Source organism: Delphinapterus leucas, chromosome 1 (genome assembly GCF_059928025.1).
Source record: "Delphinapterus leucas isolate spDelLeu-1000000601 "Yukka" chromosome 1, BTC_Dleu_Yukka2, whole genome shotgun sequence".
Taxonomy (NCBI): domain Eukaryota; kingdom Metazoa; phylum Chordata; class Mammalia; order Artiodactyla; family Monodontidae; genus Delphinapterus; species Delphinapterus leucas.
In genome coordinates, this window is record NC_143129.1 from 145,525,019 (window position 1) to 145,540,278 (window position 15,260).

The window sequence follows — 15,260 nt, forward strand, 5'->3', positions numbered from 1 at the left end:
GCACTTTTTCCATGCCTTTTCCAGTCTTTTGCCTATTTTTCTATTGTATTACTCCCTCTTTTTTTAATTTAGAAGTCTTTTTATGCATTCAGAATATTAATCCTTTCCCAAATAGACATATTGCAAGTAGATTTGCCTAATTTTGATTCGCTTTTAACTTTTTTCTTCTTTTCCACTTGAGGTCTGTCTCACTTAGTAGCAGCATCATTTACAGAAGATAGATTTGGAGTTGTCCAGACTACACTACCAGCTATTCTTAATACTTTGTTGACGCTACAAGAGGTAGGCAATATGTGGGTTGGGTGGAGTAGAGGTCCTGTCCCCTCCCCCTGCCCAGCTTTTTCAGTTTGTTTCTTACAAACATATGTTGGAAGTCAAAATAATGGTACTATTCTCACCCTCAGGCACTTACAATCTAAGAGAAACTAGGAAGATAAACTTTTAATTCATTTATAAGTAATAATTGTATTGTAACAAAGAAAGAAAGTATACTAAACCTGTAGGATATACCTCTGATATTAATGAGATTATTTAGGATATTGGAATTCTGTTCAGTGCTATAAGATTGCATCCTTACATAATTTGTAGCTACTGAAAGTGACTTGAAGTTAAATTACCCTGCAGATAAGAAGTTACCTATTGGCCAGAGGCTTAAGAAGATAGAGCTGGGGCCAGCAGATTCCTGTTTTCAGGCTGGGTGCATAGTTTTAAACTACCAGGTCTTTTTAGTCCTAGACTTAAAGGAAGAAAAATAAAACGTATGCTTCTTGTTTTCCATTAGGCTGCCTTTCCTAACTTCATGTTGGGTGATATGTTTTACACTGCCTTATAATATTAGTTGTATGTCAGATGAGGAATATAAACACCGAGGGCTAGGAGCATTTAGAGGTAGGGGCTTGGGTGTTGTATAGGTTTTCTGGGGGAGTGTTACTGAACTAGGCTTAAAGGATAATAAACTGGTGCATCTTTGGGTCTTGGGAAACAATTTAAGATATGAAGAGAAAACAGGCTTTACTGTTCCTTTCTTCAAATCTCAATTCATTTTACCTCTTAGAAAGTCTTACCCATCAAAACCAGTGATTTTTTTTTTTTTCTTCACTTTGAGTCCTCTTTGTGCCCACTTTCTCATGTATGTTATTTGAGACATGTTTATACACATGGCTAGTTTTATTATTTGGGTTCTTTTCCCAGCTGCCTTTCTCTAAAGAAAGAATTTCCTACTATTTCTCCACAACTTCTAATATTTGGCTTGTCTAACCACACAATAGGGTAACCATGATTTGGGCATATCTTTGGTACATAGCATAGTTTTTTTTTTTAATCACTCTTGCTATGTAGTTTAAAATAAAACTACAGTAGAATGTTCCATAGTCTACAGAGTGATTTCTTTTCATTATTTATTTTGAACCTCAGATCTATCTTGTGAAGTGAGATGGAAGTGTTTTGGCCCTGTTTTGCACATGAGAGGGGCTCGGTAGTGCAGTGACTTACCTCAGGTCTCACACACAAGTCTTGTTAGTGGCAGAGCTGGGACTTGAATGTGAGCTGATTGCAGGGCATTAGCAGTGTAGTAGACCCCAGGGAAAGCTGCAGATCCACATCCTGTATTCTCTCTGAACTTGTCTATCATCTTCTCCTGGGCTTTTATTTTTACATAATGTTCTCTTTAGAGAGAATGGCTCTACCCTTAGAACCATGGCTTTCAAACTTTTTAGACCATGATCTAGTACATTTACATTAGACTCAGAATATAGGGGTGTGTGGGTGTAACAAGAAACAAAAGATTCTTAGAAGAGTGCTTACCTTTTATTATGTGCTCTGCATTCTAATGCTTTCCATTCTATTTCATTAAAAAAAAAATGCTGGTTGAAACGGAATTGATTTCACAAGGATCACACTGCCCTCAAGGTATTCTGCACCAAAGTTACTTTCTTTTCACCTCCCCACCATCAGAATTCCTAATTCTTCATAGTTGGTTATGGGTAGGTATGACAAGGAAAGCAATTTGTTTATTTGGTTATAGTCATTCCTACCTTTGATTGATTGGGAAGATAAGAATTATAGATTTGTCGAAGGGTCAGGCCCTATTTACTTTGAAACAGAGGAGTTGAATGGAGGATACTGTTGAGGGGCAGAGTAGAAAGAGGCAGAGGCATGTTTTTGAGAGTTGAGAAGAGGTAAATGGAACAAAGAACAGGACCAGTGATTTGATACTTTGCTTCTGAGTATAAAAACCCTTCCTAGTGTGAGGCTTCTGGCATCTGTTCTCCCCTAGGCCACATCACAGTCGGCCTTTTGGTCATGCTCTGCAGGCATCAGATTTTGCAAACTGCCTTGCAGTCTTTTCCACCCCATATCCTGAGGTTGACTGTAGTGAGTGATTCAGTGTCCACGTGGATATTTGTCCCACACTTTGACCTCCTCGCCAGTCTTTTACATACCCATCAGTGTCAGCCTTTGACCATCATCCAGGCCTCGTCATCCCCTGAATTCTCCACCTCCAAAGCTTAAAATTCCAGGATTCTACCCTCTAAGTCAGAATCCTTAAATGTTTTTGTGCCAGAGGTCCCTTTAACAGTCTGATGAAGCCCATGGACTTTTTCTCAGAATAATGTTCTTAAATACATAAAATGAAGTCGTTAGGATTAGAAAGGAAATCAATTATATTAGAATACAATTATGAAAGTATTAAATTTGTGATACAGTAATGTGTGCTTTTTAATTAATGCATTAAATAACAAGATCTATCAGTGAGTCTACTAACTCATCACTTTGAAGTAGTGATATGATGAATGGTATTTCAGATAATTGCAATAGTAACGTGATATGAAGGTATTGATGATATCTGTGTTGGCAAAGTCACAGGAATTGCTAATGCTATTGTGATTTACTGTTTCATAATTGAAAGAAATGCTAATTTTTAATTAGAGCTTAGTAAAGATAAACATGTAATTTTTATCCCAGAGTTATTGCACCCTGAATTCTATCCATAGATCTGTGGGCTCATGTAAGAGGCCCCCCAAGCATAGCCTCTTATGCCCTTGCTTCTTCTGTACACTTTGTCTTTGTCAATATTTTCACTTCCTTTGTTTTTCGGCTCCCTCCTAGCTACACATATGTCTTTCCCTATCCAGCTTAGACCTTATAGTCTGTCACTTCAACCATTTTTTTACCAATTTTTTTTTTTAACATCTTTATTAGAGTATAATTGCTTTACAATGGTGTGTCAGTTTCTGCTTTATAACAAAGTGAATCAGCTATACATATACATATGTCCCCATATCTCTTCCCTCTTGCATCTCCCTCCACCCCACCCTCCCTATCCCACCCCTCTAGGGGGTCACAAAGCACCGAGCTGACCTCCCTGTGCTATGCAGCTGCTTCCCACTAGCTATCTATTTTATGTTTGGTAGTGTATATATGTCCATGCCACTCTCTCACTTTGTCCCAGCTTACCCTTCCCCTCCCCATAACCTCAAGTCCATTCTCTAGTAGGTCTGTGTCTTTATTCCCATCTTGCCCCTAGGTTATTCATGACCTTTTTTTTTTTTTTTTTTTTTAGATTCCATATATATGTGTTAGCATACGGTATTTGTTTTTCTCCTTCTGACTTACTTCACTCTGTATGACAGTCTGTAGGTCCATCCACCTCACTACAAATAACTCAGTTTCATTCCTTTATATGGCTGAGTAATATTCCATTGTATGTATATGCCACATCTTCTTTATCCATTCATCTGTTGATGGACACTTAGGTTGTTTCCATGTCCTGGCTATTGTAAATAGAGCTGCAGTGAACATTTTGGTACATGACTCTTTTTGAATTATGGTTTTCTCAGGGTATATGCCCTGTAGTGGGATTGCTGGGTCGTATGGTAGTTCTATTTTTAGTTTTTTAAGGAACCTCCATACTGTTCTCCATAGTGGCTGTATCAGTTTACATTCCCACCAACAGTGCAAGAGGGTTCCCTTTTCTACACACCCTCTCCAGCATTTGTTTGTAGATTTTCTATGATGGCCATTCTGACCAGGGTGAGGTGATACCTCATTGTAGTTTTGATTTGCATTTCTCTAATGATTAATGATGTTAAGCATTCTTTCATGTGTTTGTTAGCAATCTGTATATCTTCTTTGGAGAAATGTCTATTTAGGTCTTCTGCCCATTTTTGGCTTGGTTTGTTTGTTTTTTGATATTGAGCTGCATGAGTTGCTTGTATGTTTTGGAGATTAATCCTTTGTCAGTTGCTTCATTTGCAAATATTTTCTCCCATTCTGAGGGTTGTCTTTTCATCTTGTTTATGGTTTCCTTTGCTGTGCAAAAGCTTCCAAGTTTCATTAGGTCCTTGTTACCTGTTCTTCAACTCCTTGTTGCCATGTCCTTCAGTTGCACCCATGTGGCAAAACTCTAAGGGATCAATCCCATATCAACCACCCACCCTTTCTCTTGCCCATCCCTCCTGCTTCAGCCTCACTTCAGCCCTTGGCATTTCTGACCTGAATTATTACTATGGCCTTTTGCTCCTCTTATTAACAGGGATCCTTCATTCTGACTTTAGTCACTATCCTGTTCTTCCTATAAGCCCTCTACTCTAATAACCACGATGGACTATTCCGTTTTCCCCCCAAATATATTTTATTTTCTTAACCAGACTCTAACTCTGTATATGATGCTTCTTCTTTCCTTCTTTGCCTAGAACACATTTTTCTTTTCTCTGGCTCTGCCCTGTAATCCCCATTTCATCACTTTATTATACTGCATTTTAATTGTCTGTTTACTTTTTTTTTTTTTTTTGCGGTACGCAGGCCTCTTACTGTTGTGGCCTCCCCATTGTGGAGCACAGGCTCCGGACACGCAGGCTCAGCAGCCGTGCCTCACAGGCCCAGCCACTCCGCGGCATGTGGGATCTTCCTGGACTGGGGCACGAACCCGTGTCCCCTGCAGCGGCAGACGGACTCTCAACCACTGCGCCACCAGGGAAGCCCCTAGAGTGGTTTTTTAATCAAAACAAATTTTTCTTAAATTGTGTTAAAATACACATAACGTAACATTTACCATCTTAACTATCTTTTAGTGTACATTTCTGTGTCGTTAAGAACAGTCACATTGTTGTTTAACCATCAGCCATCATCTAGCTCCAGAACTTTTTCATCTTTAAAAGTACTTTTTAAAGTTTTCAGAAAGCCTTCAAGTCTTTGAAAAGTCATTGTCACCTTGATGGTGGGATATCAGCTCTGTCTATTATATTTTTTGCCTTATCATCTGAAGGTCAAATTTTGATATACTTGGAATGTTGAAGTTGACCTTTATGCTATTCACATATCCATTCATCCAATAAATGTTAATTATCAAATGGTTTACCATGTGTTATGATATAGAATGAGAAAAGGCATACATGGTACCTGCCCTCCAGGAGCTTACAGACTATAAAATAGAAAATCATACAAATAAGTAACTACAATTGTAATAAGTGCCACAGTATGCAAAAATGCAGGATGATCAGAGAACATAAAACAGGCGAGTCTAAGCTAGTCTTGTGAATAGGAGATTGAAAGGAAGTGTGAAGTCATTAAAGGCCTCCCTGAGGAAGTGATAACAGAAGTTAGAAGGAAGAATGGGGAAAAGGAAAGGAATGTTCTTGAGGGCCAGAACTATGGGTTTGAAGGCCCAGAGACCCTTGACCAATATTCTTCTACAAGTCACAGTCCATTCTTTGTTTCTCTAGAATCCTATGCTACTTTACCTAATATCTGTGTAGTACTCCAAAAGAAATGCTCTTTCTTTAATTTTTGTAACAATCCCATAAAGTTAGAATAAGGCTTACTTTGCATGACTGAGGCTCTCTCAAAAAGACTATATCTGTCGGTATGACTTAATCAAGATCATGCCAATAAATGGTCGAGTAAATTTGAAAACCAGGCTTTTAGACCTGAAGTCCTTTGCTTCCCGCCATATCAAATTACCTCTGTGAGGGCTTGGCAGGAGCATGCATTTCTTAACCTCCTTTTATTTATTTATTTATTTATTTATTTACTTACTTACTTACTTACTTATGGCTGCATCGGGTCTTCATTGCAGCATGCGGGCTCTTCTTTGTGGTGCACAGGCTTCTCTCTAGTTGTGGAGCGTGGGCTCAGTAGTTGTGGCACACAGGCTTAGTTGCCCCGCGGCATGTAGGATCTTAGTTCCCCAACCAGGGATCGAATCCGTGTCCCCTGTATTGGAAGGCGGATTCCTTTTTTGTTTTGAATTTTATTTTATTTTTATTATACAGCAGGTTCTTATTAGTTATCTGTTTTATACATATTAGTGTATATATGTCAATCCCAATCTCCCAATTCATCCCACCAACACCACCCCCCAACGCCTGCTTTCCCCCCTTGGTGTCCATACGTTTGTTCTCTACATCTCTGTCTCTATTTCTGCCTTGCAAACCGGTTCACCTGTACCATTTTATAGATTCCACATATATGCATTAATATACGATATTTGTTTTTCTCTTTCTGACTTACTTCACTCTGTATGACAGTCTCTAGGTCCATCCACGTCTCTAAAAATGACCTAGTTTCGTTCCTTTTTATGGCTGAGTAGTATTCCATTGTATATATGTTCCACATGGAAGGAGGATTCTTAACCACTGGACCACCAGGGAAGTCCCAGTGCTTCTTGGATTTCAGTATTTAGGAGAAGACAATTAGAGTGAGAAAAGACAATAATTTTAAGCTCTGGCTACATACTGTTTGCTCAAATCCCTGAACCTGAAGCCTTCTTGTCCTTTGCTACAAAAGGAGATTAGAGAGAATTAGAGATGTGTTAAGGACACATTACCTCCAAACTAAGACTTTCTTCCCCAGTGTAACTTTTATACCATTAGGGTCTGCTGGACCCAATTTAATTTTTGTATTTGTTTGTGAGCTATTCCAGTTATTTGTAAGGATTGATATTCTATGACTTTTATTCTTTCTTAGAGGTCTTTCAAAGAACAAAGAGAAAACAGTCAAACAGAATTCACTCTTTTACAATTATCCTTTGGACCCTTTTAAAATCCAAGATGTATTATGAAATCCTAGTGATTTTACATTTCCAGTATCTTGAAACAACTTGCTATTTGATCATCCCAGGAATTATTTCATCATTACTCATCAGTTATTCCAATTGTGGTAAAAAAGACCAATAAGAAAGCAGAAGAATGATGAAATCGTATAGCATTGTATCATCTTTGAAGAAAAGGTATATAGTCTGAACACACATCTTTACAGTTTTTTTTTTAAGCTATCATTGAATGCAGTTGCTAGTTCAGATTTTTAAAATTTACCACCGATGATGGTAAAAGGAAGAAAATTGCCAATATGTTAAATAATTATTTAGATAAATCAGAAGATGAATGTGGAGAGACAGCACTCTAGAAATTTACATGGTTCTTAAGTGGTTACATGCTGAAGGTATACAAAGGTGTATTCGAAAGTGATGGGAGGGGGCTTCCCTGGTGGCGCAGTGGTTGAGAGTCCGCCTGCCAATGCAGGGGATACGGATTCATGCCCCGTTCCGGGAAGATCCAACATGCTGCGGAGGAGCTGGGCCCGTGAGCCATGGCCACTGAGCCTGTGCTCTGCAACGGGAGAGGCCACAACAGTGAGAGGCCCGCGTACTGCAAAAAAAAAAAGTTATGGGAGGGCTTCCCTGGTGGCGCAGTGGTTAAGAATCTGCTTGCCAACGCAGGGGACACGGGTTCGAGTGCTGGTCTGGGAAGATCCCACATGCTGCAGAGCAACTAAGCCCATGTGTCGTAACTACTGAGCCTGCGCTCTAGAACCTGCGAGTCAGAACTGCTGAAGCCTGTGTGCCTAGAGCCCGTGCTCCACAACAAGAGAAGCCACCGCAATGAGAAGCCGCACTGCAACGAAGAGTAGCCCCCACTCGCAGCAGCTAAAGAAAGCCCATGGGCAGCAGTGAAGACCCAACGCAGCCAGAAATAAATAAATTAATTAATCAATAAGTAATTAATAAACAAAAAAGTGGAAGGAAATAGGTGATACTGAAATGAAAAAAGTCACGTACAATAAAATATTTTTATATTTGATTGATCATTTCAGTTCATCTTTATAAACCTAAGAATGAAAATGTTTTGCACAATTAGGGTACAAAGAAAATGGTTGAAGTCTTCAACAATATTATGAGCTGTCAAAAGTTTTTTAAAATACTGTATTTTGATGTGCAGATGCAAGAAAAAGAATCAGAAGTAATGATAAACTAGAACCTGTTGGAGATATATCTTCCGTTTGAAATCAGTATTGCAAGATGGCTGTGTTCCAGGTTTATTCATGATAGCTGATAAGCAGCTAGTTGCATTCAAAAGACTGCCTATTTCAGATGTATATATCTTCAAAACCTGGAAAATATGTTTATAACCTTATGTAAACTTCTATAAAGTTATTTTACATTACCCTGTCATTCTTATTTCTGTAAATTTTTTGTAAAAAAACTAAACTATAAAAAAGGTCCACTGGAAAAAGAAAAAAGGGGAGCTTCCCTGGTGGCGCAGTGGTTAAGAATCAGCCTGCCAATGCGGGGGACATGGGTTTGAGCCCTGTTCCGGGAAGACCCCACATGCCGCGGAGCAACTAAGCCCATGCGCTACAACTACTGAGCCTGCGCCCTAGGGCCCGTGAGCCACAACTACTGAGCCCACTTGCTACAACTACTGAAGCCCTGTGCCTAGAGCCCATGCTCCACAACAAGAGAAGCCACAGTAATGAGAAGCCCGCACACCGCAACAAAAAGTAGCCCCCGCTCGCTGCAACTAGAGAAAGCCCGCGTGCAGCAACAAAGGCTTAACGCAGCCAAAAATAAATAAATAAAAATAGATTTAAAAAAAAGGGTCCACTGGACCCAGGTGTAAATGATGATGATGATTTTGCTGGTATACTGAATGTTAATTAGAAGGTTTACCAGAAAATTGAAAAGGAAGTAACTTTTCCATTATGATTCAGTGTTATTTAATGTTGCTTAAATATGTCATTGAATACCATCTCCCATACTGCCTAAAATTATCTCAAGTTTGTCCCAGTCTTGGGAATCCCTCTTATAAGTTACTGTTGAGAGAATAAATGTATAGACTTGCAGTTATCATGGCAGACTGAACACACGCATCAGGTCTTGTTCCTTCCCCCTAAACTCTGCTAAACTACAGTAAAAGGACTTTTTAAAAAGACATAAATCCAGGGGCTTCCCTGGTGGCGCAGTGGTTAAGAATCCGCCTGTCAGTGCAGGAGGCATGAGTTCAAGCCCTGATCTGGGAAGATCCCACATGCCATGGAGCAACTCAGCCCATGCACCACAGCTACTGAGCCTGTGCTCTAGAACCCACAAGCCATAACTACTGAGCCCACGTGCCACAAGTACTGAAGCTCACACGCCTAGAGCCCGTGCTCCGCAACAAGAGAAGCCACCTCAATGAGAAGCCCTCACGTTGCAACAAAGAGTAGCTCCCGCTCGCTACAACTGGAGAGAGCCTGCGCACAGCAACAAAGACCCAGTGCAGCCAAAAATAAATAACTAAATTTATTTAAAAAAAAAACAAACATAAATCCATAAATAGGAGAGGAGACAACAGCAACAAAGTCTTCAAAGCTGGACAGCAGATGGTTGAGATAACTAACTTAGCAGATTCCAGAGGCAAATCTGAAGTTGGTAGTGGGGCAAGCACCAAGACCCTCTGGAACCAAGGGTGAAGGGACAGGTACCAGAACAGGGAGGTTTGGGTGAGAGCTGTTTGAAAACCAGTTAGATCCCTAGATTTTCCTAGGTGGTGCTTCTCCCTCATTCCAGCAGAAGTTGAGGTTCATCCTCAGAGAGAGTAGAGCACTGGGTCTCTGGACTGGGAGAGTTCACAGTTGTGGGTACTCTACTAAAAAGCGTAGAGGTGTGCTCCATAGCTCTGTTCACCACTTGGCTTCCCTGAGCACTGGGGACCAAGCGCCCCAGACAGGGTACTGGAAGACTTTTCTTTGGGAACTCTGATCAAACCAAGAAGAAAGATCTAAAGTTACTGAGTTGAGCACTTATCCCCAAAAAAGTCCACGCAGATCACCTGTTGTGAAGCTGTCAGTAATCTCCAGTTGTGTACTCAAAGCTGTGGTCAATAATCTCCAGTACTCAGAGCTTTGGGTCAGCTCTTTAGGAGGTCCCACTCTCAGTCGTGAGCCAAGGGTCACTAGAGTTTGAAGAAAGCATCCAATACAGAAGATAGAGACCAGAAGAAGCAAGGAGAAGAAAAGTAGCTTGGAAGAAACTATAAAACAAACAAAAAACCAAAAACATAACAAAAATCACCGAAATCCTCAGAAATAAAAGCGGTATTGCAGCCTGGAAACAAAAATAGTATGCTGAAGTAAAAAGGATCACTCAAATGACATAAAGAGCTCTTTTTAAAATTTTTATTTATTTTTTACACAGCAGATTCTTATTAGTTATCTATTTAATACATAATAGTGTATATATGTCAGTCCCAATCTCCCAATTCATCCCACCTCCACCCCCACCCCTGCTTTCCCCTCGTAAGAGCTCTTGAAATTAAAAACATGATGGCAGAAATCCTTTTAACTATAGTTTTAAGTACTTTTTTGGTGCTTACATCTGTAACTATAAATAATAGACTTATATTATTACTTCTTGTCACTTTAGACATTATCTTTCCTGTAGTAGATTGACATGCTTATACTTCTCAGTCTTCTCCCTTCTCTTAATATAGTTTATAGCATTTAAAAATTATAATATTTACCTTTGGCTTTTAAAAGTTATACTTAAATCTCATACTATCAAGTATAAATAAAATCAGTTTCATTGGTGAGTTCTCTTCCCACCTATTTTTGCTCATAGGTACTTTATCAGCTAGAATTGAAAAGGAAGATAAACTAGTATAGTAAATAACCTTACCCTTGTAAAGTATAAAGTTTGGTCTTTTTTTGGGCTGAGATTTATAATAAAGATGCTCTTACCCGTCTGTCATACATTATAAGCAGAGTAGGATATCTGTGTTTCACTTCCCAGTTTTGCATTTTCAAGGCTGTTGAAGTATAACTGCTTTTTAGAGGACAGGTGTGGACTTTTCCCTGGTAACTGCTGAAGTGGCTGAACCTCTACTCCCTGTTTTTCAAATTGTTTTGACTGTGATCCAAAATAAATATTATATGTCTGTGTGTGTGTGTGTGTGTGTGTGTGTGTGTGTATCTGTATCTATCTATCTGAAATGAAATCTCTTTAATCCTTTGGACTAAATTGGCTTTCTTGATAGTCTGAACTAACATGTTTTCTTTCTTTCTTGATGTAGGCAGTTGATAAGTACTTCAAGCTTCCTCATGCTTCCAGTAAACCACCTCGGATTTCAGGAAGCCTAGTGGACACTTCTTATAAAACATTAAGATTTGCCTTTAGAGCATCACTAAAAACTGCCATCTATAGAATAACTACTACATTTGGTGAACATCTGAAGTAAGTTTACCTGTTTTTGTTCCACGATAATTCACTCTCAGGAGTTCACCTGAGAAACAGGTATGAGAATTATAAAGGCTCATAAGTTGAAAGTATTCTTTTGGGACCTTCATGATTCCTACTGGGAACTAACAGCTTGGATTTAGATTTAATATTTACATTTTAAAATTTGGCCTATCATATAAGCTTTGGGGCCTTCTTTCAAATGGGTAAAAAAGAGGATAGAAAGTTATAAAAGCAGCAAATGTAATTATATATTGGTTTGTTTTAATTACTAAAATATCCTTAAGGGAGAAAAAAGGCAAAATGATATTTTCTTCTCCAGAAAAGCATATTAAATATGCTTTGGTCAGTAAACTAAGACTTGGGGTGAGGAGAGTATTCCATAAATGAGTCCTTGGTGCTTTGTGAATCGTGCTGGAAAAGCAATGGTAGATCATACCACCTTCAGAAACGGAACCAGAAAGAAAACCACAAATGCCAAACCTGTGTATATTTAGTTTCATTGATGTTTACTGCTTTCTTTTCATGAAATAATCTACCTAGGCAGTGTAAGGGATACTAGTTTATTAACTAAATTATTTCTGTCATAATTATAAATAAACTTTAAAAGATACAAGAGATTGCTCTGTTTTTTTCTGTATGCAATCAATAAATAGTTTAGAACTTCCTCAGACCACTTGCTTTTAGAAGCAGTAGTGTATTTCCTTTTACTTCCATGAGGCACATACATAAAGCATATGACATACATGTCAACACATACATAAGGTAGCAGCAGCAGCAAGTTTTTTTGGAACACTTTGGTTCTGTGTGGGAATACAGAAGAGTTGTAGATAATCCGCTCTCCTTAAGAGGTTTATTCATTTGTTTAAAAACAAACCAAAAAAAAATCTATTTATTGAGTGCTTCTAGATCTGCACTCTCCAATATGATAGCCATGTATTGCTATTTAAATTTTTTGTGTGTGTTTGGTACGCGGGCCTCTCACTGTTGTGGCCTCTCCCGTTGCGGAGCACAGGCTCCGGACGCGCAGGCTCAGCGGCCATGGCTCACAGGTCCAGCCGCTCCGCGGCATGTGGGATCTTCCCAGACCGGGGCATGAACCCGTGTCCCCTGCATCGGCAGGCGGACTCTCAACCACTGCGCCACCAGGGAAGCCCCCTTGCTATTTAAATTTAAATTAATTAAAGTTAAATAAAATTGAAAATCCAGTTTGTCACTTACATTGGCCACATTTCAGGTCCTCAATAACTGCACATAGCTAGTGGCTACTGTATTGGACAGCTTAGGTATAAAACATTTCCATCATTGCAGAAAGTTCCGTTGCACAGTGCTGTTCTAGACAATACACTCGCATTTTCATTTTCTCTTCTCAAAGAGCCTTTGGGGTGTAGAGATTATCGTATTGTATAGATATGGAAACTGAGACTTGGAGGGATTAAGAACTTGCCTAATAGTGTAGTCTAGTCACTGTTAGAACATGAACCTGAAATCAGGTCTTTCTTGCTCTTAAAATTCCACCTTCTTACCCTATACAATACTAGACTCCCTTTAAGATGTAAACTTAGATAAGAAAGGGAGATAGATGACTGTTAAAAAAATTATGAGAATGAAACTCTACCTTAGTTTCTTTCCTTTGAGAAGAGCCATATTTTATACATGTACCAAAATTGATGAGGTCAGTAGAGACTATTTTGTACAAATATAGGACAGAATGGTATCGTAGAAGTTAGATTTGGAATTAAAACATTTGGATATATGCCTGGTTACATTATTGACTATCTGTAGTTGTGGGCAAGTTACCTATTGATTTAAGTAACTGGCCTGAGATTATGCAGCTAGTAAGTTGCAGAACCAGCATTTAGACTCAAATCTTTCTGACCCTAGAATTCTATCTACAAACCTCTGGAAACCATTCTGATACTGTTTACCCTCCCATGAAAAGGGTATGTTATCCATTCCAGTTTGTTTCATTTGCTGTTAAGAGAGGTAAAATGGGATCCTACATATGTAAAGCCCACACTACATTATATATTGTTGTGACAATAACTGTTATTACTGTATCATACCTGGTTTATTCATTCCCCAAAACTTCACCTCTGAGAACCAGGTATAAATGAAGTAAACGTTTGAGGTGTGAAAATTAACACAGATCAGTTACGCATTGGAGAAATTCATTTAATACCTATTTACTCTTAATTTAGGCAAATTCGATTTGCTAGTTTTCCAGCCTATAACATATTAAAATATGAGAGGAAGACTGCTGTTAGAGTCAAGAATACTAACAACAGTAAGAAATAGTACAGTGCCTGCTAGCAGAGGGGAGTCATGAGAAAAGCTGTAGACCTGGTGTTTGAAAAAGTTCGGAGCCATTTAGTGAGAGATGACAACCTCACTGGCACCTAGAGGGAGTCCGAACAGTAAAATACACTTGAGATGGTGCAGTTAGTCAGAGAGATGTAAATGTATAAGGTGCTTTAGCGTGATTTGTAGCAAAATTATTATAATAAGACTTGACACTTTTAAAAGTGGCGACCTTCAGTTACCTGGAATTTTATCATTCAGTAATGGTGTATTACTATCAACAACTAGAAAACCAGAATCTTTCGGTATATTCAGTTTCTGCCCAAAAGTTTAAAAGGAAGTTTTATACTAGTTTCAATATATATATTTGCCCCGCTTTTGTCCAGGTAATGTATTTTTGTGGCGGCAAGGGTGGGGAGAGAACTCAGTTTCCCCCTCTAAGACATAACTTACGTTCAAAGGGAAAAGTAAATCTAAACCACCAAGCTATTACCTTTGAAAACGATTAGTGGAGTCTATTGTGTTTTAACCAAACATTTTAGTTTAAAGGATTTTATATTAAAGGCAATTCAAATACTCCACAACTCAAAGATAATGTTGGAATCTGGTTTAAATAAAATAATAAAATCCAGAAAATCTACTGCAAGGCCTGGAACTGCACAGCAGGTTCCACAGCAGAGCAGGTTAAAATTGATGCCTTCACTTGTCAGTCTTAATTTGCTTTGGTCTTTTAGAAGGTAGAAGCATGCTGTTACTGAATGCAAGCCCTCCTCCTCATTAGATTAAGGAGGGTTTTCATCCAGCTTTTTCAGAAGTACTAAATATGTGAAGATTTCTATTCGTTTTTAATTGTTTTGAAAAATATTGACTCTGTGCTCTGTGGTTCACTTAATATGCTTAATGTAAAATAAAGCTTATGCTTTGAATTTATGTTTCATTTAGTGCTGTGCAAGCATCTGCAGAACATCAGAAAAGACTTCAACAGTTCTTGGAGTTCAAAGAATAGTTAAGTAATATAAACTGTGTTCATTACACTGCTGATACAACTACAGATGGGACAGTAAATGTTCAGCATTCTTGGATCAGAAGAAAATGGACTAATTAGATGCTTCCTTTGTCGTGGTGGTTGCTTTGAAAACTATACTTTAATGGGAGAAATCATGGAGAGAAATTCTCAACAGAATAACCGAAAACTGCCTTTTCTGTACCGATTACTTTTTTTGTGTGTGGCATAATAAAATCTTTATTCAATTTTACAGAAGCATCTATGGCAGTAGAAATGTTTGTAGCTTATATAGCTTAATAATAGTAACTAGAAAATTTTTAGAGTTTACTTTTGAGAGGAGGAGAGTCAGCTCAGAAGGTACTGATAAAATAGGTTGACTTGATCTAGTCTTCCTTCCTAATCATCCTGAGAGTTTAGCTCTCTGTAAATTCAAAATACATAAACTTTTTTGGAGTAGTTTCT

General features: G+C 38.6%; 1 protein-coding gene across 1 annotated transcript in view; it reads left to right on the forward strand.

The window, feature by feature from the left end:
* NDC1 (NDC1 transmembrane nucleoporin) overlaps positions 1–15,047 on the forward strand; it is a 44,592-nt gene extending 29,545 nt beyond the window's left edge. Inside the window, exons 16-18 of the mRNA XM_022575731.3 lie at positions 182–282; positions 11,328–11,488; positions 14,735–15,047. Of these exons, the coding sequence (XP_022431439.2) occupies positions 182–282; positions 11,328–11,488; positions 14,735–14,798 (326 nt within the window). The 3' untranslated portion in view covers positions 14,799–15,047. The remainder of the gene's footprint in view (positions 1–181; positions 283–11,327; positions 11,489–14,734) is intronic.
* The last annotated feature ends 213 nt before the right edge of the window (positions 15,048–15,260 follow it).